This window comes from Physeter macrocephalus, chromosome 5 (assembly GCF_002837175.3).
Source record: "Physeter macrocephalus isolate SW-GA chromosome 5, ASM283717v5, whole genome shotgun sequence".
Taxonomy (NCBI): domain Eukaryota; kingdom Metazoa; phylum Chordata; class Mammalia; order Artiodactyla; family Physeteridae; genus Physeter; species Physeter macrocephalus.
The window spans coordinates 75,158,387-75,183,502 of record NC_041218.1 but is presented as its reverse complement, the minus strand read 5'-3'; the positions used below and the strand labels follow the sequence as shown (position 1 = coordinate 75,183,502).

Genomic DNA, 25,116 nt, shown 5'->3' with positions numbered 1-25,116 from the left:
TTTCTGTCCTCAGTGCCAAAGACTTCCCTAAGTACTTCAGTGCCCTTTTCAAAATTCACTTTATTTCTAAGCACAAGGAAACTTTGAGTTTTAACACCAAAGCCCCAGCTTGAATGTCTTACCAAGTGGCTGAATCAGATTGGTTGGCACTTTTTCAGCAAGGGAGAGAGCTTCTCCTTTTACAACTGTGTTTCCCCAATATCTTGCCAGGGGACAGTTCTGGGCTGCATGCTAATTAGGCAGAAGCACTTGAAATGGTGTTTGCAGTTGCAGTTTCCATTTGTGAATTTCCAGTTCTGCTCTGGAAGCCAAATCTGGAACAGGGAAGCAAGCAACTTGTTCTTGTCCTAACTGCCTATTCTCAGACCTTGGCTTCATAATTTAACTTTGCTGAGGTTTTGCTTCCTTGCTGATGAGGTAGGGAAAATGCTCCTGCTCTTTTTATGCTGTATTCATCTACTTGTTGTGAAAACAATTTAAAAAGTAGAGTATGAGTTAAAATGACATGATTGGTGGAAAACTTTTGCTTTATACCATGTACAGTCCTGTTAGTTTATGCGGACATTTTAAGATATAATTTATAATATGAAAGATGTATTTTTAAAGGTCATCCAAAACCCTATATGTTAGATATATCAGTTACTCATCAGTTGTCTGTAACGCAGAATCATTCATTGTTTTATGTTTTAACCTCGTCAGCAAAGAAGTACAAACAAACTTTTGCTGGGATGAAAGTGTTCTGTATGTTGTTTGTAACGTTAGTTTCGCAGGTCTATACATCTGTCAAAAACTGTTCAATTGACACTTTAAATGATGTAAATTTTATCAGTAAGGTTGATTTATTGATGTCATATTTATCAATAAAGTTTATTTAAGATTAGCATTGTAAATTAACTTTGATAGAATATTATTTGTTAGATAAAGGACAATCAGAGCACAGTGGGGAAATATATTCCTTTCTTGAGAATACATATAAAAATATTAAATTACTTTATGTGGTTTTTAAAAAGTATGCCAATGACACATTATATAAATCTTTTGACTTACAGATCAATTTGTGGTTAACTAAAGTCATTTATCCCTACACTATATTTACCTGGTTTATATAACCTATTCAGATCGAGGGGTAAATTATTGTAATGCTCCTTCAAATGGATTGAGCTTAGCTGTGAGATGATAAAAATTTTTTCAGGTTAAAAAATTATTTATTATATTCTACTTGGAATTCCTTACAATGCTTCAGCAGCATGAAAAATTGAAAGGAGTGTGTACTAATACCAAGTGTAGGGTTAAGTATGTTAGTAATTAGTACTAATATTAGCACTAATAATAATATAGTTTGAAGTACACATTAATAATATATTTTATAGTCCATTCTCTATAATAAAATCACTTCAATCTTCAAGCCAAAGATGATTCTAAATACTTCAGTGTCTCTTATAAAATTCATTTTACTTTTGGACTCAGGCAAAGGAAATTCTGAATTATAATTTAAAAATTTTCACCTTACTCTACCTTATAGGAATGAAATTTAATATTCTATAATATTTAAATTACCTAAACTATTTCAACTAATTGCCCAGTTTACTTCCATTGGCTGGAATTTGACTAGGTACTTCTTTCTACATACATATATCAATGATCAGTACTTTACCTCATAATCTTCAAGGTGTACTTTCCAAGGACAAGGATATTCTCTTATAAAACCACCAAGAGTTGGTGAATTCAGGACATTTTATATTGATACTATAACACAAACTAATCTATAGTCCATATTGTCCTATTAAATTCTTGTTCCATAGTCTCCATATTTCCCAAAATGGTCCAGCTATTGCTTCCACTTCATCAAAACTCAGCTTTATTAGCGTTTATCATTCTTTGGGTAAATCTTCAACGAATGCTTTAATCTTCTTGCTCTCACTAGCTGTTTGTAGGCTTCTCCCCCCATTCCCCCAGTCCCTGCCTCCCAAAACATATCAACTTCTATTCTTTCAAAGTTCACAGCTCTTATTTAATATGCCCCTCCCAATCTTTGTTATCATCACCAGACATTTTTCTAAATTTTACAAAGTAATATCTTGCTCATGATTTTCAGTTTACCCAATTCCATAAAATCACCCAAATCACCCCACATCTCACTACCTCCACCTTAGACAGAGTTGTTGGGAATCCCTGGGGCTTGCAGCAGGGAATTCTCATGAGCTATTGGGGCCAATGGATCATGAAACCATGAGAGAGTTATTAGATCCAAAGACCAAAAGTAGGATAAAGGACAAATTCAGGAGGAGCCAGAGGATGGGACAGAAGGCAGGCTCCTGAGCCAAGAATTCTAAACATGAAGTTGAAAATAAACAGAAGTAGTGTTTATGCATCCTAAGCAACAACTTATACCTTAGCATCTGAAGCTGCCTTTGTGGGGCACTGTTTCTTCCAAATTTCTTTCTCATTTCACCTAACCCCTAGGCCTTGTTGATTCATCTCTTGTTGACTTTCCATCATAGTTTCTCACAGTCACTATTCTAATTCTTTCTCTTCAAATCCTCAAATGCTTCTACCAAGTCCTCATACTTAAGATATGACCCAACCTTACCTTTATATTACCTAGAATATCTAAATTACTTTTTTTTAAACTCAAATTTGTCTTTGTTCTCTTTTCAGAGGAAGAAGAGTTTCGTACTTGCCACGATCATTTCCTTTATCTGTCTAGTGAATTGCTCACTCAAAGGCGAACGATAATTTCCTAATTATATCTAGCAACTAGTATTTAGCAATGTTTAAATGTGCTCTACCTTTTAACAGTGAGTGGACACTCTATCACTTCTCCCATTCCCACAACTAATTCTCTTTTTATGTCTTTGGCTATTTTTACATCTCTCTAAACTCTATACCTTGATGGCTTCATGAACTAACATGACTTTAAGTCTCATCTGCTTGCACATGACCATCAAATTAGTATCTGCAGTTCCAAATTCTCACTCAAGTTTCTGTCTTGAATTTTCAACAGTCTTCTGGACATTCCACGTAGGTTCCTACTGGAACTTCAAAAGCTGAAAGTCTCAAATAAAAATCATCTTCCCATCTATCAGTAGCTCTTCCTGACTTGACTGACCTATTTCTGTTAATTACAATATTTTCCTAGTTATTCTGCTTTAAATCGTTATGGTCAACATTGACTCCTCCCTCTGCCATAATCCCAGCAACCTGTTAGTCACCAATACTTCTTGCTTTTACCTCAGTATCTTTAGCATTCATCTTTCCCTTATTGGCCTTCAACCTAGTTTAGGCTCTCATTATTTATCATTTGCTTTACTGTTAACAATTTTCTCAGTCTTTTACCTTGGGCATCTACCACTGAAATTCATTATACAGATGTTCCTCAGTTTCTCCAGCGGGTTGGTTCCAGGACCCCCTGCCCCATACCAAAATCCAAGGATGCTCAAGTCCCTTATATAATATAAAATGGCACAGTATTTGCATATAAGCTATGCACATCCTCCCATATACTTTAAATCTTCTCTAAATTACTTATGATACTTAATACAATGTTAATGCTATGTAAATATTTGTAAATACAGTGTAAATATTATGGAAATAGTTGCCAGCATGTGGCAAATTCAAGTTTTGTTTTTGGAACTTTCTGGAATTTTTTTTCTGAATGTTTTCAATCTGTGGTTGGTTGAATCCAGGGATGTGACACCCCTGGATACGGAGGGTTGACTGTATACATTATTGCCTACCCTACTAAACAATCAAATAAAAAGCCTTCAATGATTTCCCATCACCTGAGTAGTCAAGTTCAAACAAATTCACCTAGATCTAACTCAATGGCTCTCTTTCACTTCTCCCCCAATGCCCTAGTCATGGCCAGTATGTATGCCTCCTCTGCCTGAAGAGTCTTCCTGGGCGTTTCCCTCTGTTGCAGTCCTTCCAGTTCTTCAGCATCCAATTAAGACACTTATCTTACTTTTACATCTCTGCCATCAGTTCCTTCCTGTTCCTTTCAGGTGTAGCTTATCTCGCTACTTTTGAGTACTTACAGAATTTGCATTGTGATTCTTACATTCTGCATTAAATTATGGTTATTTGCATGTATTCTATTTAGTTATTTGTGTTTTATTTGTTTATTTAGTTAGTTGCAGATTATGCAAGTGTGGGTATAATTTACATATTACGTTTGTAAATATACTTAGCAAGAAGCAAATTCCTCCAGGGAGGAGATGATGTTATATAGTTTGGAAAGTCTTCACTAAACCCTTTCACTTCCAAAGCATTGTTGGTTTGTACTACCTTCGGGTATAATCCTCAGCTATTATATACCTCCTCAGATAATCAGCTGATTGTCTGAGGGGGTAGCCCAAGGCATTCAAAAAAAATGTCCATCTCCCACTCAGTAGGAGATTGAGTAGAGTGAGCATCCTCACATCAGAACTAAGTCAGGCTTCCTCAGACTGTTTCTCTTCCTTCCATAGAATCAAGAACAAGCCCCAGAACTTCCACCTTCCTCTTGCCACTCACAGCTTTATCACCACTATCTACCTGGAGTTCACAAAGACTAATCTCACTTATCTGTGTTCATGTCAGTCACTTCAAGGAGTCTAAGACTTGCAAATGCCCCTCTAATCCCTATTAGGCTGTACACAATCTCTCTTCTCCCCTCATCTGCACTCTTTTACAACTCCAGAAACCCTCTTCTTGTGCTCTCCAAAATTGTTAGCCCATTTCCAGAATTGCCTGTATATCAGTCTCTTCTATGAATTTTCCCACTCCTTGCTCTAATGAAAACTGAATCACCCCTGAGGTTCACTTCCTTTGCTGACCTCATGAGTAATGGCTGTTTCTCCCATGACCCTCATGACACTGGGCCTAGAGGTAGATAGCTGCCCTCCTTAGTTCTTATTGCCACTTCCAGGGCACTCTCCCTCCCTCATCCTTAACCTCTCCCAGTTTTGACACTCTTAACTCAGATTACATCATGCAGAACCCTGAATCACTATGGGCATTTACTGATGCCCAGGGTGATGCCTTCTCATTTCTAGAGAATTTTGACTCGTTGCTTATCACACTCTCCAATACTACTACTATTTCAGTTCAAGGCAATTTCAGTATATATGCAGAACATCTTTGCAATACCTAGATGCCCCACTTCCTCTCTCTTCTCCAGTTATTTTGTCCTCCACTCTGATTTAGCTACTTGCTTAAGCCACAGTCATAGCTTTAGACCTTGTAATTACCAGTAATTGCAACCCCTCTACAATTCCAGTATTTCCCATATTACCCTCTCTGACCACTACCTCCTGTCTTTCAATCTCACTCACTTCCAGGATCCTGACACCAACAATCTGCCACCTCCATTCCTTCCATCTTCCCATCTATGTCACATCTCTTATATCCCTTGATAGCCTCTCTTTTCTTCGATTCCCTCCACCAATTATCCACAAGGCTAACTCTCACTGCCCTTAAGACTTTGCTCAAACATCCCCTTTCTTAATGATGTCTAGCCCGTCTAATCCATTTAAAATGGAAATTCCCACCTATCCCCCTAATCCTGGTCTACTATTTCCCATAGCACTTAGCACTTTCTAACATACTATATAATTACTTATAACCATGTTTACTTTTTATTTTGTTTCCTGTTCCCCCAAAATATGACTCATGAGGACAAGGATTTTTGTCCTTTTGTTTCCTAATGTTTCTCATACATCTAGAAATATGCTTTCCACACAGTCATTGTTGAAAAATTATTTGTTAAATGATTAGCACTTATTAGATTTTAGTTTAAATTATAGAACCTATTAGATTATAATTCATGTTTAAGTGCCAGTCTCTTCCTTTCAAGGGAACATATCATTGAGGCAGATGCTATCCTTTCATATTTCCCTCCAGGTTTATGGACTTGGCTCAGATATCACATTCTGATGGGAGGAGGCAGACCATAGACAAAATAAATAGAAGGTCTAGCATTCTAGAAGGTGCTATATGTCTAGCACTTTCTGTAGAGAAAAACAGACTCAGATGGGGAGTGAGCAGTGCTAGAGAGGAAGGTGTGAGCAGTGCTAGAGAGGAAGGTGTGAGCACTGCTGCTTATCCCCCAGCTGCGTTTGTTTTCAGTACAGAAGGTGCTAGACAAATAGCACCTTCTAGCACGCTGGACATTCTATTTATTTTGTCAATGGTCTGGCTCCTCCCATTAGGATATAAACTACATGTGGGCAGATATTTCTGTCTATTTTGTCCACTGCTCTATTTTCAGGGCTTAGAGCAATATCGGCACATTATAGAGACTCACTACATATTTGTTTAATGAGAAGATGAATACATATCTCCTCTGCATTGACCAAAATGTCCCGTGTGTGCCCTCTCCCCCAACCCTTTCTCTCTCTGAGTTGATATGTTTACTTCTGCATCATTCAGTTAACTTTCTCCCAATTGTGTCCCCTTCTCTCAGTCAACTCTGGAACTCAGCTCAGGATGCCTCCCCTTGGGGAAGCTTTGTCCTGTTAATGCACTTATTCTCTCTGGCCATTCTGCACTGCTCCCCAGCACTCATAACACTTTTTTTTTTTTTGACACGTTGTCTCTGAATTTGGCCACTTTGATATCCCTAGTCTACTCATTCGATAAATTAATCCTTATATTTCTGTTCTTCCTGTCTTTATACACTCATTTAACAGTTTTCTGCTAATAGCTAAAGACAATGCAAGTAATCACATATACCTTTAGGGTAAGGGATACACAGCCTGGATTTGCTTTATGTTGATGCATTTTATGATGGTTTCTAGGAATACATTGTACCTAAAAAGATAAACCATATGTATAGTAAAACCTAAGTAGTTGAAACCTTCAGTTAATCAAGGCTCTGCACTTTAATTCTCTGCTGAAGCACAGGAAAATTAAAAATTAAGTATTAATATTTAGAAGGGACTTCGAGGTTCTGTCTCGGCATCAGGACACACTTGACCTATATCCTGTCTAATTCAGGAGAAGTCAAAAGCCCTGCAACACTAATGACCCAGACCACCCACCTCGGGCCCACATCACTATCTTGTTTTAAGTACTCACACAGTTCCCAAGCTCAGCTATCCCACCTGCATGATATCTTACATCGCCTCTGTCCCCATAGCAACTAGTACAATGCCAAATGTACTGAGTAGGTGTTCAAACAATACCTTCTGATTTATTGATTGAATGATAACTGTGAGGCTTTTCTCAAATCTCGAAGTCTGAATGATGTACTTACTAAGATAGGAAAGTTTACAAATATATCTTTAAAAGATTTTCAAAAGAAAGCATCAAACTGTGAATGACCATGGATTTCACATACACTGTAGGTAACCACGGTTTTACTATAACTGTTTCTCACCTTCTCATGGGCAGCACTGTTAGTATTATTAAAAGATTTCTTGAGTAGACAGAAGAGAATGGACAAAGATTTGGTCAAAAGAGGAAAAGATTATCATCTGGGAACATGGCAGAAAATTCCACTTCTTAAGGAATTTGAAGTTATAATGATTTGGTTGGCCTTCGACCATTCATGAATTATTTGGTAATTGTTTAATACCTGCTATAATCATGGCATTGTGAAGGGTCTTAAGAATAGGGTACCTACCTTGTAAAGCTTATAGAGTAATAGCAAAAACTAACATATGACAGAACCTTAATAAGTGTGCTGTGAAAAGAACAGGCTAGGTGCTATGGCAGCAAACCATAGGAGGATGTCACCTAAAAGGGAGACTGGGAGGGTCAGTAAAAACTTCCTTAAGGAATTTGCCAGATCTTTTTATTACATAATTGCATCTCTATCCTGTCTGGTTCCCAAATATATACTGTCTGTTAGAAATCACACAGTATTGTTAAGTTGCTACAGGGGGTCAGCCCATTCAGCTGGATCAGTTAAAGCTGGCAAAACAGCAGCAACCCATTCAGAAAAATGAAATCATCCCCCAACATACAACACCCCAGGTCTAATCTCTGAACCCCTCTGTTTTCTACTCAGCTCCCCCTTGGCCCTTATATCCCTTTTGTCTCCTAATACTTAACCACCCCTTTCAAGTTCAACCTATATGCTTCTGCTAAAGACTCCCAAGCTGCCTTTTAAAATATATAATCAAGTATGATTACTTTTGAATGGTAAATAGGAGCTGTTTCCTCACCATGACTGAGGCTCTTGAGTGCCTCTCTATCCTGTCAGACCCATTTTGCAGATCCACTGAGTGTGCAGAGATAGGTCAGTTTATCTACCCCTTCTTCCCTGGAAGATTTTATTCTATTCCCAAACAAATGACAACCTGACTCCATATTCTGTTCCTAGGCTTCTGTGCTCTCACCTGAATGTGTACCTGTGGCCATTGATTACTTGCCTCCTGAACAACCCTGAGACACCCAGATTTCCACCACACTTCACCTTTGCACACCAACAATTGAAAAAGGAAATGAATGAAAGGTCTTTTTCAAAATATATTTTTAATATATAAATTAAGTTATATACATTATTGATAATGTCTTCTCAGATTCTAGAATTCCCTGCCAGTCTCCCAGTGTTCATGTTGTATCTCCTGTGATCTTTTGGAGGGAGGGGGCCACTGTATATCTGGGCAATATCCAACAGCCTTCTTTGTATAACCAACTAATTCAGACTATCCTAGGCCACTTACTGGATAGCATCCTCAAAGCTTTGGAAAGGTGAGTTTGTGCTATTAAGGGTAAAGTTCTTGGGAACCCAAATTCCTCATAGGTAAGTCATATATAGGAGTGCGTGCCACTGTGCTGTAGAGGTAGGCTTCCAAATTTTAGATAATTCCATATTTCTTGGGATTTTTCTGGGTGTTTTAGTTCTCTGCTTGTCAATAAGGACCCCTAGGAAATATCCTAAAGTGACTGACCAGTTAGTAGGTCGTCTGCCACTATGGCAGCTCCACAGAACTCGAAGGCCCAATTCCGGAGTACTCTGGAGCTTGAATTCTTTAACATAGAGCTAGAAGCATCTACAGGCTTACCTCATTTTATTGTTCTTCATTTTATTGTGCTCTGTAGATACTGTGTTTTTGCAAATTGCACGTTTGTGATAACCCTGCATCAAGTGCATTTGTTCATTTCATGTCTCTGTGCAGCATTTTGGTAATTCTTACAATATTTCAAACTTTTTCATTATTATTATATTTGTTATGATGATCTGTGATCAGTGATCTTTGATGTTATTATTGTAATTGTTTTGGGGCGCCACGAACCATGCCCATATAAGACAACAAACTTAATCAATAAATATTAAGTGTGTTCTGACTCCTCCACTGACATGCTGTTCCTCCATCTCTCTCCCTCTCCTCGGGCCTCCCTATTCCTTGAGACACAACAGTACTGAAATTAGGCCAGTTAATAACCACGCGGTGGCCTCTAAGCAGTCAAGTGAAGGAAGAGTCCCATGTCTCTCACTTTAAATCAAAAGCTAAAAATGATTAAGCTTAGTGAGAAAGGCAGGTTGAAAGCTGAGACAGGCCGAAAGCTAGGCCTCGTGAGCCAAACAGTAGCCAAGTTGTGAATGGAAAGGAAAAGTTCTTGAAGGAAATCAAATGTGCTGCTCCAGTGAACACACAAATGATAGGAAAGCAAAACAGCCTTACTGCTGATACGAAGAAAGTTTAAGTGGTCTGGATAGAAGATTAAACCAGCCACAATATTCCCTTAAGCCTAAGCCCAATCCAGAGCAAGGCCCTAATTCTCTTCAGTTCTGTGAAGGTTGAGAGAAGTGAGGAGGCTGCAGAAGAAAAGTTTGAAGCTAGCAGAGGTTGGTTCATGAGGTTTAAGGGAAGACACAGTCTCCATAAAATAAAAGTACAAGGTGAAGCAGCAAGTGCTCATGTAGAAGCTGCAGCAAATTATCCAGAAGATCTAGCAAAGATAATAAAGGTGATTGCACCAAACAACAAATTTTCAGTGTAGACAAAATAGCCTTGTATTGAAAGAAGATGTCATCTAGGACTTTCATAGCTAGAGAAGAAGAGTCAATGCCTGGCTCCAAAGCTTCAAAGGGCAGGCTGACTCTCTTGTTAGGGGCTAATGCAGCTGGTAACTTTAAGTTGAAGCCAATGTTCATTTACCATTCGGAAAATCCTAGGGCCCTTAAGAATTATGCTAAATCTACTCTGCTTGTGCTCTATAAACGGAACAACAAAGCCTGGATGAGAGCATATCCGTTTATGACATGGTTTACTGAATATTTTAAGCCCACCCTTTTTGAGACCAACTACTCAGAAAAAAAGATTCTGTTCAAATTATTACTGCTCACTGACAATGCACCTCATCACCTAAGGGCTTTGATGGAGATGGACAAGATTAATTTGTTTTCATGCCTTTTAACAAAAGATCATTCTGCAGCCCCTGGATAAAGGAGTAAGTTTGACTTTTGAGTTTTATTTAAGAAGTACATTTCATAAGGCTATTGCTGCCATAGACAGTGGTTCCTCTGAAAGATCTGGGCAAAGTCAATTGAAAACCTTCTGGAAAGGATTAACCATTCTAGATGCCATTAAGAACAGTTGTGATTCATGGGAAGAGGTCAAAATATCAATATTAACAGGAGTGTGGAAGAAGTTAATTCCAACCCTCATGAATCACTTCGAGAGATTCAATACTTCAGTGGAGGAATAACTGCAGATGTGGTGGAAATAACAAGAAAATTAGAATTAGAAGTGGAGCCTGAAGATGTGAGTGAATTGCTACAGTCTCATGATAAAACTTTAACAGATGAAGAGTTGCTTCTCATGGATGAGCAAAGAAAGTGGTTTCTTGAGATGGAATCTACTCCTGGTGAAGATGCTGTGAAGATTGTTGAAATGACGACAAAGGACTTAGAATATTACATAAACTTAGTTGATAAAGCAGCAGCAGGGTTTGAGAGGATCAACTCCGGTTTTGAAAGAAGTTCTGCTGTGGGTAGATGCAATCAAACAGCACTGCATGCTACAGAGAAATCCTTTGTGAAAGGAAGAGTCCATCGATGCAACAAACTTCATTGTTGTTTTATTTTAAGAAATTGCCAAAACCACCCCAACCTTCAACAACCACCATCCTGATCAGTCAGCAGCCATCAACATCCAGGCAAGACCCTCCACAAGCAAAAAGATAATGACTCACTGAAGGCTCAGATGACAGCATTTTTCAGCAATGTAATATTTTAAATTAATGTATGTATATTATTTTTTTAGATATAATGCTTTTGCATACTTAATGGTCTACAATATAGTGCAAGCATAACTTTTATATGTACTGGGAAATGAAAAATTTCATGTGACTTGCTTTTGCAGTATTTGCTTTATTGCAGTGCTCTAGAATCAAACCCAAAATATCTCCAAGGTATGCCTGTATGTAATTTAGTAAAAGGGTGAAGAAAACCCAAGTTCTGTACATGGGCTTTTCTGTTTAAGAAAAATGAAACCCAAAGGAATTGATAGGTGCCCAGTGTAGGAGAAAAAAACCCATGTCATCTGGGCAGTATTTGAGAAGTCTATCCTGTGGGGAAGCGGGGTATAACATCCAGTTATAGGTCTAACTGACCAAACATTTCTGCACCGCCAAGTAATTCAGTCAGAAGCAGCACTTGTCTTTTTTTAACTTCAAAATCAAACACATCTCTGAGAGGCAGGATTTGTCCAAAAAGCCCTGATATCTGACTTTTGATAATGCCTATAAGTTGATTTCTACCCCAGTAAGTCTACCACCAGGTAATCTATCCTGCAGTCTTGTTCTCAGAGAGTAATGATTTCTGGCATCAATGCTATGCTGACCTGCAAGTAGCCAAGGGTCGGCCTTGGACATATACATTAACACACATGTGCTCCCTAACAGTGGGTGCTGGGCTTTAGTCTCCAGCTGTGTTATGCTGTCTTCATTGGGGCACAGGTACCTAGTCAGGACACCTCACCCCTTCTAACACCCCGTCTTAGTCCCATCAGATGTCACCAAGCATCGTGTGGCCTTGAAGTCTTCAAGAGGCATCAAACAAGTTATACCCTCTGAACTAAAGACTGGTACTAATAACATTTAATCTTTGTGTTTCCATTACCAACCTCAGGGGTAGGGCACTGTGATTATATACATTGTCCTTCACCTTAGGGCTCTGGTTCTAGATGGTTGTGGTTGAAACACTCATCAAAAGGGACATTTTAAACCAAAATTCAGGATGCCTGAAACTGACTCCCTTCTTGAGGGTTTTTCAGTGTTTTCATCTTCCAGATAAATTTTCTTGGAACTTGAGCCTCATGTATCATTTCTAGTGGGTTTTCTTTTGCAAATTATGGTTCAGTTGTCTTCAATTCACCATATAAATCCAAACCAAATGCACAAAAGACAATAGAGTGATACCTTGGGAGGTATGCCTTGTACTAACAAAGAGACCAGGTAGGTCATTTTTCTGCCAATAATTCAGTTCTGCTACAATGAGTTCTTTGTTTCCAACTAGAACAGCCAGTTCTACAGCAATTTCTGCACACCCCAAAACTTTCCTGAATTCTTTGTTTTACTGCAATCAATTAATACCTTACACCATTAGGCATAGCCAGCCTGACCTCCAAGCCTGACTTGAGCAGGCAATTAAAAAAGATAATGCCTCGTCTGGCACTCCGTAAGGTACTTCCTTAAGGTCCTGTAGAATTTTGAATTTTTCTTTTAATTATTTTCTTTGTTCGAACTCATAATATTCTAAAGCTCCTGCAGAGCATAGTAGTCATCCCTCATTCTATAAGACTGAAGATCTTCCCCCTACCTAGTACGTGCAACAGTTACTAGGGAATTATACTGAATATATGGCCCCCATTGAAATCAGGAAAAATGCTTGTACCTTGGAAAATGTTTGTGGTTCAATTCCAAGGATAGGACCCTGTTACCATATGTATATTTGGAACAACAGTACTTTGACTGTGGCTGCTGTATTTTACCGTCGGCATATCAACTCAATCCTAGAAGGAGGCTGGGTCCAAAATATCAAAACATCCCTGACCAAAAGCTACTGCACACCTCACATACGTAATGAGAAATACTTGGCACGTTTCTTCAGAGCTGACATATTTCTAGTCTGCTATTCTCCTGTCTTCATTACCACCCTTTCCCATTTCTAGTCTTTCCAAACTCAGCCTCTCTCATGGACTTCAGCTTGAATTAGCCTTTGGTTGCTACTCTGGCTCCTCACTCTGTACTACCTGGGTGGTGTGATTTTTTTGGGCAATTCTCTAGAGTAATCAAACTGTACCAGTACTGATCTAGAATGGCAACAGACTCTATCTTTGACAAATGTTAACAGTGGATTAAAACAAAACAACAACAAAAACACCTGGGAAAGAGTGTAACAACTCTCTTCAGAATAACTATAGTAATGATAGTTTGGCTCATTGATAAGGTCAGCATGAAAGATCACTTTTTAAGACTTTATATGCTGTTTTAACATATGAACTTCTAGTACTTTGAATAACAGCATTCAAAATAAAAGCGTCTTTTAGAATCATCTTAAGAGTATATATCCACGGGTTCGCGCCCCGGTCTGGGAGGATCCCACATGCCGCGGAGCGGCTGGGCCCGTGAGCCACGGCCGCTGAGCCTGCGCGTCCGGAGCCTGTGCTCCGCAACGGGAGAGGCCACAACAGAGGGAGGCCCGCATACCACAAAAAAAAAAAAAAAAAAAAAAGAGTATATATCCAATAAGGCCACTATAATTTAACACTGCGATTTTAATTTAATGATCTTATTCTTATTTCCTAAACTAATTTCCTAAAGTTAGAGAAGATAATTTTAGTATATCTATTTAATATTAGTAGTTTCCAAGCAAGAATTGATCCTAGTACTTTTGTTGAAAGGTAGGACTGTTTTAATTAAATTATAAAATGCCAATGGAAATCATTTTGACTTTTATTACATTTTTCTTTCATATGTAAATTAGACTAATTTACTTGCTGTAAAAACAGAAAGGAGGTCACATTAAGACTGATATTTATTATACTCCAATAAAGATGTTAAAAAAAAAAGAATTGTGGGAAAAGAAAAAAAAAAGACTGATATTTAAATTGGAAAATAGTCCTTTTAGTCCATAAAGGCAATTTGGCAGTATTTTTTCCACACATTCATTCACTTATAGATATTAAATATATGCCAGCTGAATAATTCAACCGAATTTGGCTAATTCATGTCAGTAAAATGTTCTTTTCTGTGACATGTTTTAAACCAATAAGGGGAAATAAAAAGCAAAACTAAATTTAAAAATGTATACACTCGGACTTCCCTGGTGGCACAGTGGTTGAGAGTCTGCCTGCTGATGCAGGGGACACGGGTTCGTGCCCCGGTCCGGGAAGATCCCACATGCGGCGGAGCGGTTGGGCCCGTGAGCCATGGCCGCTGAGCCTGCGCGTCCGGAGCCTGTGCTCCACAACGGGAGAGGCCACAACAGTGAGAGGCCCGCGTACCACCAAAAAAAAAAAAAAAAAAAAAAAATGTATACACTAGACTCTCTCTATGACACTTTTTCAGGAAAATAGAATTCAGTGTAATCCGTATACATCTCAGAGCTTTACCAAAAAGCACCTTGACATAAAGTAGTTCTCTTTATTCAGTGATCTGTGGTGCATTCATTGTCTGTCACCCTCCCGCCAGTAATATTTAATGTACTAGACAAATCTGTTCCTAACTTTTTATAGGGTGGGAGCAAGAGTACAAATGGTGGCAGGCATAACACAATTAAATATTTAACAGTTAAAACCCAGGCTAAGAAACTATTACGTAAAATAAGTTCTGTTTTCCTGCATTGATAAACATGCATTGATAATGCCCTAGAAGGCTAGGTCTGAATTTAGAATTTCAGATTCTTAAGATTTCTGGTTGGGAACTTTGTAGTGTGTGTTGTTACTCCAGCCCTCAATCTGCCCCTCTTCTCTCTCACTTCTAGGTTTATTCTGCAAAGCAAATAGCCTATCTACTTACCTGAATGGATACTCCAGCCTGCATGTCCAAGCTCTATTTATTTCCCCTCTCCTCGGGTTTGGCATGTGGGTGGCACAGTCTAAAGAAAGTAGGTTGGGGCTGCTTGGGCAGAGAATTCTAAAGATGATCTAGAAGGGAATTGAAGACTCTGGACAGGCATGCCCCATGGTTTCCTTGCCTGTGGAGAGGGCCAGAGCAAGGCCCTCCAAGGCCCGGGATAGAGACTCTTCTTACCCCTGGAATATAGTCTGTTATGAGGTTAAGAGTGCAGAGTCAAACCCACGCAGGTGTGAATTCTGGTTCTATTACTTATTAGCTAAGAGATCTTGAAGAAGTTATTCAATGACTCTTTAACTAGTTTGATTACCTATAAAATGTGAATTATCAGAGTAAATACCTCAGAGGGTTGTGGGCATTAAAAGATATATTTTCCTATCATATATACAGGAGTGTGTCTGGCATAGAGAAAATACCTTACAAATGTTAACTACTGTTATTCTTTTAACTCCAGAACAGTGCCTGACACAAAGCTATAGATGCTTTAAGAAAATCTGAGTGCATAATAATTAAATTGATTAGAATATCTTGTTTTTTCATTACTTTTTTTAGTATTTGGTTAAAATGACTACAAATTTCTGTTTGTATAATCTAAGTAGAAATCAATTTTAAAATACACACTGAGGGTAAAGGATCAGGATTACTTTTCATATTAATTAAAAACAATGAAAATAATTATCACAGAAATTTGAAAGCAAAACAAATTTGTAAAAAGTAGATTAAAAAACTAAGTCTCTATTGTGATCTTTGCTAAAGATTTGCCTATCAAGTCAAGAGACTGTTTTTTGGAGTGGGCTGGGAATGCAGAAACAAACGTCCTTTCATGGTGTTAAACCTTTTATAGTAGAACTCACATTCAAAAGAAAACTGTATTTCTTAAAGTTCAAATTCTAGTGAGGATTAGAGCTGAATAGGGCTTATTTGCTTAGCTGCCCAATTTAAAACTGATCATTATTATCCTCACCTCATTCATTGAGTCATTTACTTCAAATAATTTATTAGGGCCTATTGCATGCCAGGCATTGAAAACGCAGAATCATCAGGCACAGTTTCTCCTCTCAAGGAGGTCACAGGTTGATGTGGAGACAGGACTTGAACGAGGAGCCAGAATGTTAGGCATGGGATGTTCTGGAAGGACTTTGCATACCATGCAGAGGAGCCTGAAGACGATGGAAGCCATGAAGATTCTGAGTAGGGAGGTAAAGTGTGGACAAAGGTTTGAAATAATGGAGACTGGTTAGGACACTCATAGATTTTACCAAAAGATTTGCCTCATGGAATGAAGACGATTGCAGGCTTTCTCTACTCTAGTAGCATTGTATTAAAAGGAGCGGATAGATTCGAGAAACCATTATGGACAAAGAGTTGATGCTAAAAAAAAAAATCTCCATTTTCCTTTAGTCATCTTACCTAGAATCACCCACTTATTTATCATCTTGTCACCCCTTCACTACCTTTCAACTCTTTTCTTCCTAGCCATAAGTGATAATTTGATGACCTTTAATAGCAAAGGGGAAAAAAACTCCTATTACTGTTAACAGCTTAGAAATCCTAGTGTATCTTTTTGCCTCCCATTTTCAGGAAGGAGCTAAACTATAGGAAAGATTGTGAAATGTCTGACGTGTACCACAGAAAGAAAAAAATTTAAGAAATTTAATGTTATCTTACATTCTTCCACCAATGAGGTGTTGACCAGCCAGAGAATAAACCATCAGCATTTACCTGTGCATATATGGAGTAGGCTTTAAAAGAAACATGGCCCTTGGACACTCAAAGGGACCTGGAAGTTTGCCATGAAGGAGGTGGGAACTCCAGATGTGTACATTGACACCAAGCTTAACAAAGCTGTCTGAGCCAAAGGAATAAGGAATGTCCTATACCATATCCATATGTGGGAAACAAGGGTGAAGATTCACTAAACAAGCTCTATATGTTGATAACCTATAAACCTGTCACCACTTTCAGAAATCTATAGACAGTCCATATAGATGTGAACTAACCGCTGCTGTCAAATAGTTATAAAACTGAACTCACTCACACACACACACACACACACACACACACACACACACAGAGCAAAAACTTTTGCCTGAAGAAAGTACAGCAGTAGATGCCTTGAGCCTGGCGTATACTGGAAATGCCATGCTCTAAATGACCAATATTGGTAGACTACTGCCTATGGCTAATCACTGTAAATATTTAACAGCCAAAAAAACACTTTCTTCGTAAAAATGCACGGAGAAAAAATAATATGAATATATTAAACAATATAGAGTATCAAGCTATATAACAGAGTGGCTCCAAATGGCTAGGAATGCTTTCAGCCCTATGTTGATCAATGGTGTCATGCCTTGTACCATGATTTTGTCCCTTTGAACACTCTGACTGAACTGGTTACCAGCTACTTAGTAGGTCAATGTCTTTCTCTTTCCCTTTCTTTCTCATAACCACAAGTGAAACACATCTGTAACACATCGGAAATCCTGTGGGAGGCAGAGTTTCGCTCCAGGTTATGCCCGTAAGGCCACGTGTCTTCTCGCCCTTTCTTACTCCCATATGAAAACAACCATAGTGAGGTGTATATGAGGTTGAGAGTATTTGCCTCCACAGGAGGTATGTTTTCACCATGCCCTGATTCACAAATCTTTATCCTCCTCTCTGCAGTTACTCTGTGAGGGTGACAGCATTACATGGCATAGCCCAGCAATCTCCAGGGAGGGAGGTCCAAACTCTGTTCCTAGGCTTCAGTGCTCTCACATGCATGTCACCTATGGCCATTGTTTCATTGCCTCCTGGACAACCCTGAAACACCCAGATTTCCACCACAATTCACCTTTGCACACCAACAATTGAGAAAGGGGATGAATGAAAGGCCTTTTTCCAAATATGCCATTGGCCTCCTCATGAAGGACCTCTGTCTGACAGTCACACTGAATGTATAACTTAAACATCTAGAAACTTTTAAAATCAAGTATGAGGCAGCATAACCAAGTTCAAATCCCATCTTTTCTATTTACTAGCTAGGTGATCTTCAGTGAGTTACTTATCTCCTCTGTGCTTCAGTTTCCTCATTTCTGTAACAGGAATAACAATTCTACCTCTCTCATAGTGTTAGTATGAAGGTTAAATTAATGTGGTAAATCAGTTATATCAGTGCATGGCACAGAGAGAGAGCTACCCAGTTGTTTGTGAAATTACATGAGCATTGCACTTTCTTTCCACTACATATAGAAGCCATACTTATATGACATCTTTAGGATACAACTGGAAAAGTTACGTTTTTAGAGATTAGCAATTAGGTCACCTACTTAAGAAGCTCAGTATTTAATTGTTTAATTTAATAAAATGCAATATGCATAAGCATAAAATATTTTTTTCTATGGCTTCTTTTATAATCAATAAATAGCTTACAGAATACATTTCATATATAACTGGAGAAGATACACAGGGCCTCACAGTCCTCATGCTGGCAAAACTCCTCTAAATGTGTAGACTTGGGCTGCAACAGGGACTAGAGTTTTGAGGACCAAGAAGGACTGAGCATAAACAATACAGGATTGGTTATGAATGTTGTCAGGTCATTCAATGAACATATAAAAAGACTATTTCCTTGTGTCATTTTGGTAAGGTAAGATTCAATAATATCAAAAATAACATAATTTTTATATAAGTTACTCACTGAGACCTATCACTGACACCTATCAAACCAGTGAAAAGACATCATTTAAATGACTGAGAATGCTATACAACAGGCACTTTCAAAGAGGATGCTTTGAGCATCTTTGCTTAATAAGTACAAACAAGAGAAAGACTATATCACAAGGCAAACAGTTTATTACTTTTTAAGAAAACTGGATGGTCTCTGCATATCAGGCCCCATTTATTAAAGTTTAAAGAACTTTAGATAAAAACTGTACCCTCTGAGATCCATCTAGTGATCAATAGAATGGCCCTGGGGGAGGGCAGTGGTGAACAAAGTGAAAATTTAATATAAACTATACCTGGATAAATCTAATTTAACAGGTGGGGCAGAAAAGGCTGTTAACACAGACCAGATTATCTCAAATACTTTATTTGCTTCAAGGAAGGTTCATTCAAAATGGAGTACAGGAAAATTGAAAAGGCAATATATTGTTGCTATATTATGTTATTTCTTATGTCTCATAAAAATAGAAAATTGGAATGAAAACTGATTATCTTGTTAACTGTCTATATTAAATCCTATTCAATAGTGTCCCATTCTCTTCTAAACTTATCCTCTGACTTCCCTTGTTTTATTAAAGTTACTAACTAATTTTATTTTCAGTCTAGTCAAGGCTTAATTAGCTTAATAGGTATATATATTCATGAATAAATAATATATCTTTAAGACTTAAACATACATTTAAAAAAATTATCAGGGCTTCCCTGGTGGCGCAGTGGTTGAGAGTCCACCTGCCGACGCAGGGGACACGGGTTCGTGCCCCGGTCCGGGAAGATCCCACATGCTGCGGAGCGGTTGGGCCCGTGAGCCATGGCCACTGAGCTTGCATGTCCGGAGCCCGTGCTCCGCAACGGCAGAGGCCACGCATGCCCGGAGCCCGTGCTCCGCAACGGCAGAGGCCACAACAGTGAGAGGCCCGCGTACCGCAAAAAAAAAAAAAAAATCTATCAGCTGGTTAATATTATTCTAAGATCTTTTTCTACCTGGTCAGTCCTCTTATTCTTCAGAGTGCTATATATGGTTCTACCACTTGAAGATATCCTATACTTAAAAAAAAAAGTTATAGTATTAATTCAACTTTTATCAAATCTGAGTGGACAAAAGAAAATCACAGCAAAATCAGCTTTTTAGGCAACTGAGGTGGTGAACTGACCATGGAATATGGGAGAAACAGAGAAATCAAGGGTGCTGCCAAAGTGTTATCCCAAACTACTGGAAGACTGACATCGCTTACTGAGATGTAGAAGAGTGTGAAAGGAGCAAACCTGAGGGAGAAAATTGGAAGTTTGGTTTTGACTATGTTAGGGTTAACTTTGCCTTTAGACATACAGTGGAGATGTTGAATAGGCAGTTTGCTAGACCCTCTGGAGATGAGATAAGAGGGCAAGACTGGAGTTGTCGGCATAGAAATGGTTTTTAATACCCAAGACCTGATCAGTCCACCTGAGACCCAGTATATATCTAGAAGAGAACATCTGAGGGCTGAATCCTGGGCCACTCCTATATTTGGAGGTTGGGACATGAGAAAGAACCAACATCAGGGATGGAGAAGGAGCTTAAACCAAGAGAATGTGGGTCCAGGAAGCCAAGGAAAGAAGTGTTTCAAAGGTGGGAGTGATCAACAGTGTCAACTCACTGACAGATGGTGGGTCAAGAAGGATGAAGACTATGAACTGACCATCGGATTTGACAGTAGGAAGGTCACTGTGATCTTAACAGAGTGGTGTAACTTCAGGGATGATAAAGAAATCCTGAGCAATGGACTAAAAGAGAAGGTGAGGAGAATTGGAGACAGCAAGTATGGACAACCCTTTCAAGAATTTTTGCTACAAAGGAGACAGAAATAGAAGATGAGAGCTATTACAGCATGTATGGATATGCATATGCTGTAAATGATCTAGTAGAGAGGAGAAAAATGATGATTCAAGAGACAGGGGGAACAGTCCTTAAAACTGAAACTCAAACAAGGTATACCTGCTGTGATTCCACTGGAATAAAGTAATTACATTTGTCTGTATTTTTTCTTTTTCATATGCATGCATACTTTTTAAAAAATATTTTTAATGGAGCTATATAATAGAACCACTGAGAAGCAATACTTGAAACTGTCTTTGCCTTTGCTTGCCTCCCTCACTTCCGCATTCCTCCCTTTAAAGATAGCGGACATTCTTGTGGCCCTAAATTTTAGCTAAAAAAATTCGTGTTACGGGGATTAATGAAGCGTGCTTCTCCTCCAGTAGTATTTTGATTTACTGATGATATATTTTAGGAGAAAATGATATGAGACATTTGCTTCAAAATAGTCTTGTTGGGGGAAGGAAATGAAATGCATGGGGGAAGACATGAAAGAAGTTGGGCTTCAGTTGATAGTTGAGGAAGCTGGGTGATGGGTCTGTGGTGATTCCTTACACCAGTCTTTCTTGTTCTGTGTGTGTTTGAAAATGTCCGTAATATAAAGTTAAAAACTAGAAGAAACATAGTGTCAATACCATGCTTAATCCAAAGAAATCCATTAAATGGTAAAAATTTTGATAATTTGGTTAACAGGTAAAAGAACTGTTTGGGGGCACAGGAATTTTTATGGCATTTTTCAAATCATATCACCTACTTTGCTGGTATGATTTGAAAATATACAGCACAAACATAGCCTTTTCATATACAGTACAAGCTTTTTTATCGGAAAGTATCTCAGTTGCTTTAAGATAGAATTAATTTGGATGCTTATTGTGCAAATAATTTGGAAAACTGGATTTTTAAAAGTGAAGCGTTGGTTCTCTTAAATATCCTCTCACTTTAGGTAAGCATAAAGAATTCTGAAACTTATTCTATAAAACATGTTCTGAGGTAATATACTACACTTACAAAACAATGCTAATCCAGTTGATTGTTATGTAAAAGAATAAATAGTTGATTATGCACAGAAGGTGAAATTTCAGCGCAATAGTTAACACTTTCCAAAAAGAAATGGTAGTTTCTGAAATTTGTCACTCTTATATTGCTATATAAAAATTTAGGTTAAAAAGATTTTTAGCCTTTCAAAACTAGCAAATGTAGAAACAGCAGTGTTACTCTTCAAATATTAACCATTAGGTATTCTCTAGTGTTTTCCAGTTACTCATTAACCATTTTATAGTGTTATTGTTTCTCTGATTGTCGGTAATTTCCACCAAGGAAAGTTGAAAAACAAACTCCAATAATTTTTTCTGTAGATCAGAATAATGTTCAGATTTTATTAATAACATCCCCCTTTCTCACTATATATTTGTTATTAAAAGTCCACTATGTATTTGGGACCTGTAAATTCTACTTCAAAAATTAAACCCAAACTTGTGCCGTTTATGGTTTCTTCTGTATGGCTTTATTGCCCTCAACATTTCCTTGGTGTAAACTACTGAGCAAGGGAACAAGATTTCCTTTGTAACTGATACCTAAATTTCTATTCTGCTTTAAGCATCTAATTTGTACTGTGAAGACATATAATTTGAGACTTGTAGCTATATCACAAAAGTACAACAGTTTACGCTGATCTCTAATTTTCTGAGTTGTACTGGCTATAATTTAAATTTTTTGCATGTTTTTAACTGCACTGCAAACCAGTATACATCAGAAATCTTTGTATATTGACAGAGACTGGGAAAAGGATGCCTTGTTCTGATTTCAGATAAGCATTCCCTTTTCACAACTGCAGGTGCAAGAGAGCTCATTCATAATATTTGCTTCAAATCAGCTACAGTCACTGGATGGAAATACAATGCTATTACACGAGAACTTGACTAATCTTTACAAACGCAATGAATATTTTAAAAAAACAATTACTAGCAAAATTTGGGGGCAAGTAGCTCTTTTTCTTTTGCCTAAGTATTGGGAACAAAATATACTCTGCTGACACAAGTTTTGGTCATCTTACTAGTGTATGTGCATGTGTATGTATTTACTAAATCCAGAAAAATACTCTGTCACTTATTAACACAGGATGGAGTTATGCTGAGTGGTTTCACTTAACCGATAATTGATAATGTTACTTTTTCCTTTGCCTTAAGTTTCACTTATTTTAAAATCAACTTATAAGCCAAAAAAGAGCCACAAGATAAAAATTAACTCTAACTGCTCTCATTTCACACAGTTGGATAAATCTTCTTTGGAAACAAATATTAGACAGCTGTGTATGCAACCAGTAAGTGAACCTAGCATGTTTCCATTATAAACCCTTATTTATAAGGTTATGACTTGATGGTTTTAATTAGCTTCAGGCAGAAATTTGGCTCGTCAATTCAAAGCATAGGAGAACATTTTAGTATACAGAACAATTACAACTCTCCTTCAACAGGAGAGGCCAGAGAAAGGCTCTAATAGAATTTAAGTCTCAATGACCAAACACAGATAAATTAAACATGTTCCAAAAAGTATGGCAATAATCATTGCATTGGCAAAAATAAATATTTGGCCTACATTTAATACCAATAAGAACTCATCCTAAATTCATGATTATTATTATCACTTACTTTATGTCTTACTGTTTGCTAACAATCCAGTACTGCCACCTTAAATTTGCATCTAATTTAGAAGTGCCAAAGCACCTTTTTATATACTATTTGACTTGAGCTTCTCTTTGTGATTTGTAAAATGAGGGGACAATATCCTTTATAAAGAAGCATCCTCTCCAAATCAGGTAGTTCTGACAAAAGTGGCTTGCATGGACTGAAAGTTGTCAATCCTGCTCTCGGGTTCTGTCTCAGGGTCTCGGTCTCAAGGATTGATCTAACTGAGGGATCAGTTAGCTAGGAATTGTTTCTTGAGCTGAAAAAACAGTGACTTAAAGCAAGAATATTCTTCATATATGTTTAAGTCATTCAGGCTGAGCACTATGGTAGAGGAAACTTGTGTGCAGCTATCCTTTTCTTTCATGGACTCAAAACAGAACGCTCACTCTCATTATACCAATTTATCCTCAGGCTTGAATCAAATGCAAGCTAGGGGTTAGTGGACCCACATACTAGAAAGATGGGGAGCATCTTCAAGGATGCCTTCAAGGAGGATGCCTTCAACGAGGATGCCTTCAAGGACGGGGCAGAACCCCTAAACGGGCTTCTGTAAATACGGCCCACCACCCTCCCAAACTTCCATTCTGTTACTGCCTCCCTCAGCAACCCACAGGGTCTCCTCAGGTAAGCAGTTATTGCTGTCCCTCTAGGGAGGAAACGCTTGACACCTGGCCTCCCTCGGGCCACCTGCAATGGAGAACGGCGCCACACACCCACCCTTCTGAAGTTCTCCGCATGTGGAGGCTGTCACCGGGCCGCTTACCTGGCTGGGATGCTCTTCGTGACAGCCCAAGACCTTTGAGGAAGGGAAGAAAACAAAAGAAAACAAAACAACTTACCACTTTGGCCCAGTCCAAGAACAACTGAAAACACCCAGGCCGCCCGGAGGAATGGGGCAGGACCTGGCCTGCAGTTTTGCAGGCAGACTAATGTGGCAGTAAAAAAAGCCAGGGCCGAGCGGCACATAATGCAAAGCAGCCCGCACTGCACCGCGCCCGCCGCCTGGCTGCTAACCGGATGCGCGCTCGCGCTCCCGGGCGCGAAGTGCCAAGTGTTGCTAGGACGTTTCCAGCAGGCCCGGCAGGCGGACCCCGCGGCTCGGAGCAAACGATGCAGGTACGGCGGCCTGGGCACAGCTCGGCATTTCAGGGCCCCCGCGGCCCTCCCAGCTCCGCACGGCCGGTCCCGCGATCTCCGCGAGAAGCACCTCCTCTGACGGCGAATGGCCCGGGGCGGCGACGCGAGCAAAGGCTCCGCAGCCCGCTCTGGGACAAAGAAAAGAGCTTTTGTCTCTCTCCAGCCGATGGGGCTTCTGCTGCATAAATCAGCTTAGCGAAGAGCCAAACACAATCAAACCCAAACAAAGCCCGAAGCTGGGGGGAAAAACCAGCCTAATGTACATTCAGTGGGTGATGCTGCATCTGTGGGAGGGGACGCTGGCGAGGCCGAAGGGGAAAAAAGTCGATGGCGCATCAATGAGGTCGAGCTTCTTCCACAGGTGGGCAGGGAAGCCAACTTCACTTAATTGCAACTTTGCAGCCTCGTCAGCTGAGCAGCGGGCAAAGTCGAAGCGGCAGCGTCCTGGTTGGCGAGGCAGGAAGCTTGATGTGCCAGCAGCCGGGGGAGGCGGCCCCGGAGCGCCCTAGAAGCCCCCGCCGGCGCCCGCGGACACCGAGTGAGGCATCGCAGCTCCCTGCTTGACCGGGAGTGGAGCGCACGGCCGCGAGCGCAGGAGGAGAGGTTCCCCAGGGGTGCAAGAGCCTGGCTTCACGGGGGCGGGTGCTTCGTGCCCTCGTCCTTTTGGCCCCAGTGTGCTGCTCAGGCGTCCCGCCGTCCAGAGCCGGGACAGCTGTCGCGCTC

The 25,116-nt window shown here is 39.3% G+C and overlaps 1 protein-coding gene across 1 annotated transcript in view; it reads right to left on the bottom strand.

Annotated features, from left to right (window-relative positions):
* ITGB8 (integrin subunit beta 8) overlaps nt 1–24,835 on the bottom strand; it is a 98,288-nt gene extending 73,453 nt beyond the window's left edge. The window contains exon 1 of the mRNA XM_024129089.3: nt 24,096–24,835. Coding sequence (XP_023984857.1) covers nt 24,096–24,222 — 127 coding nt within the window. The 5' untranslated portion in view covers nt 24,223–24,835. The remainder of the gene's footprint in view (nt 1–24,095) is intronic.
* Between the last annotated feature and the right edge of the window lie 281 nt (nt 24,836–25,116).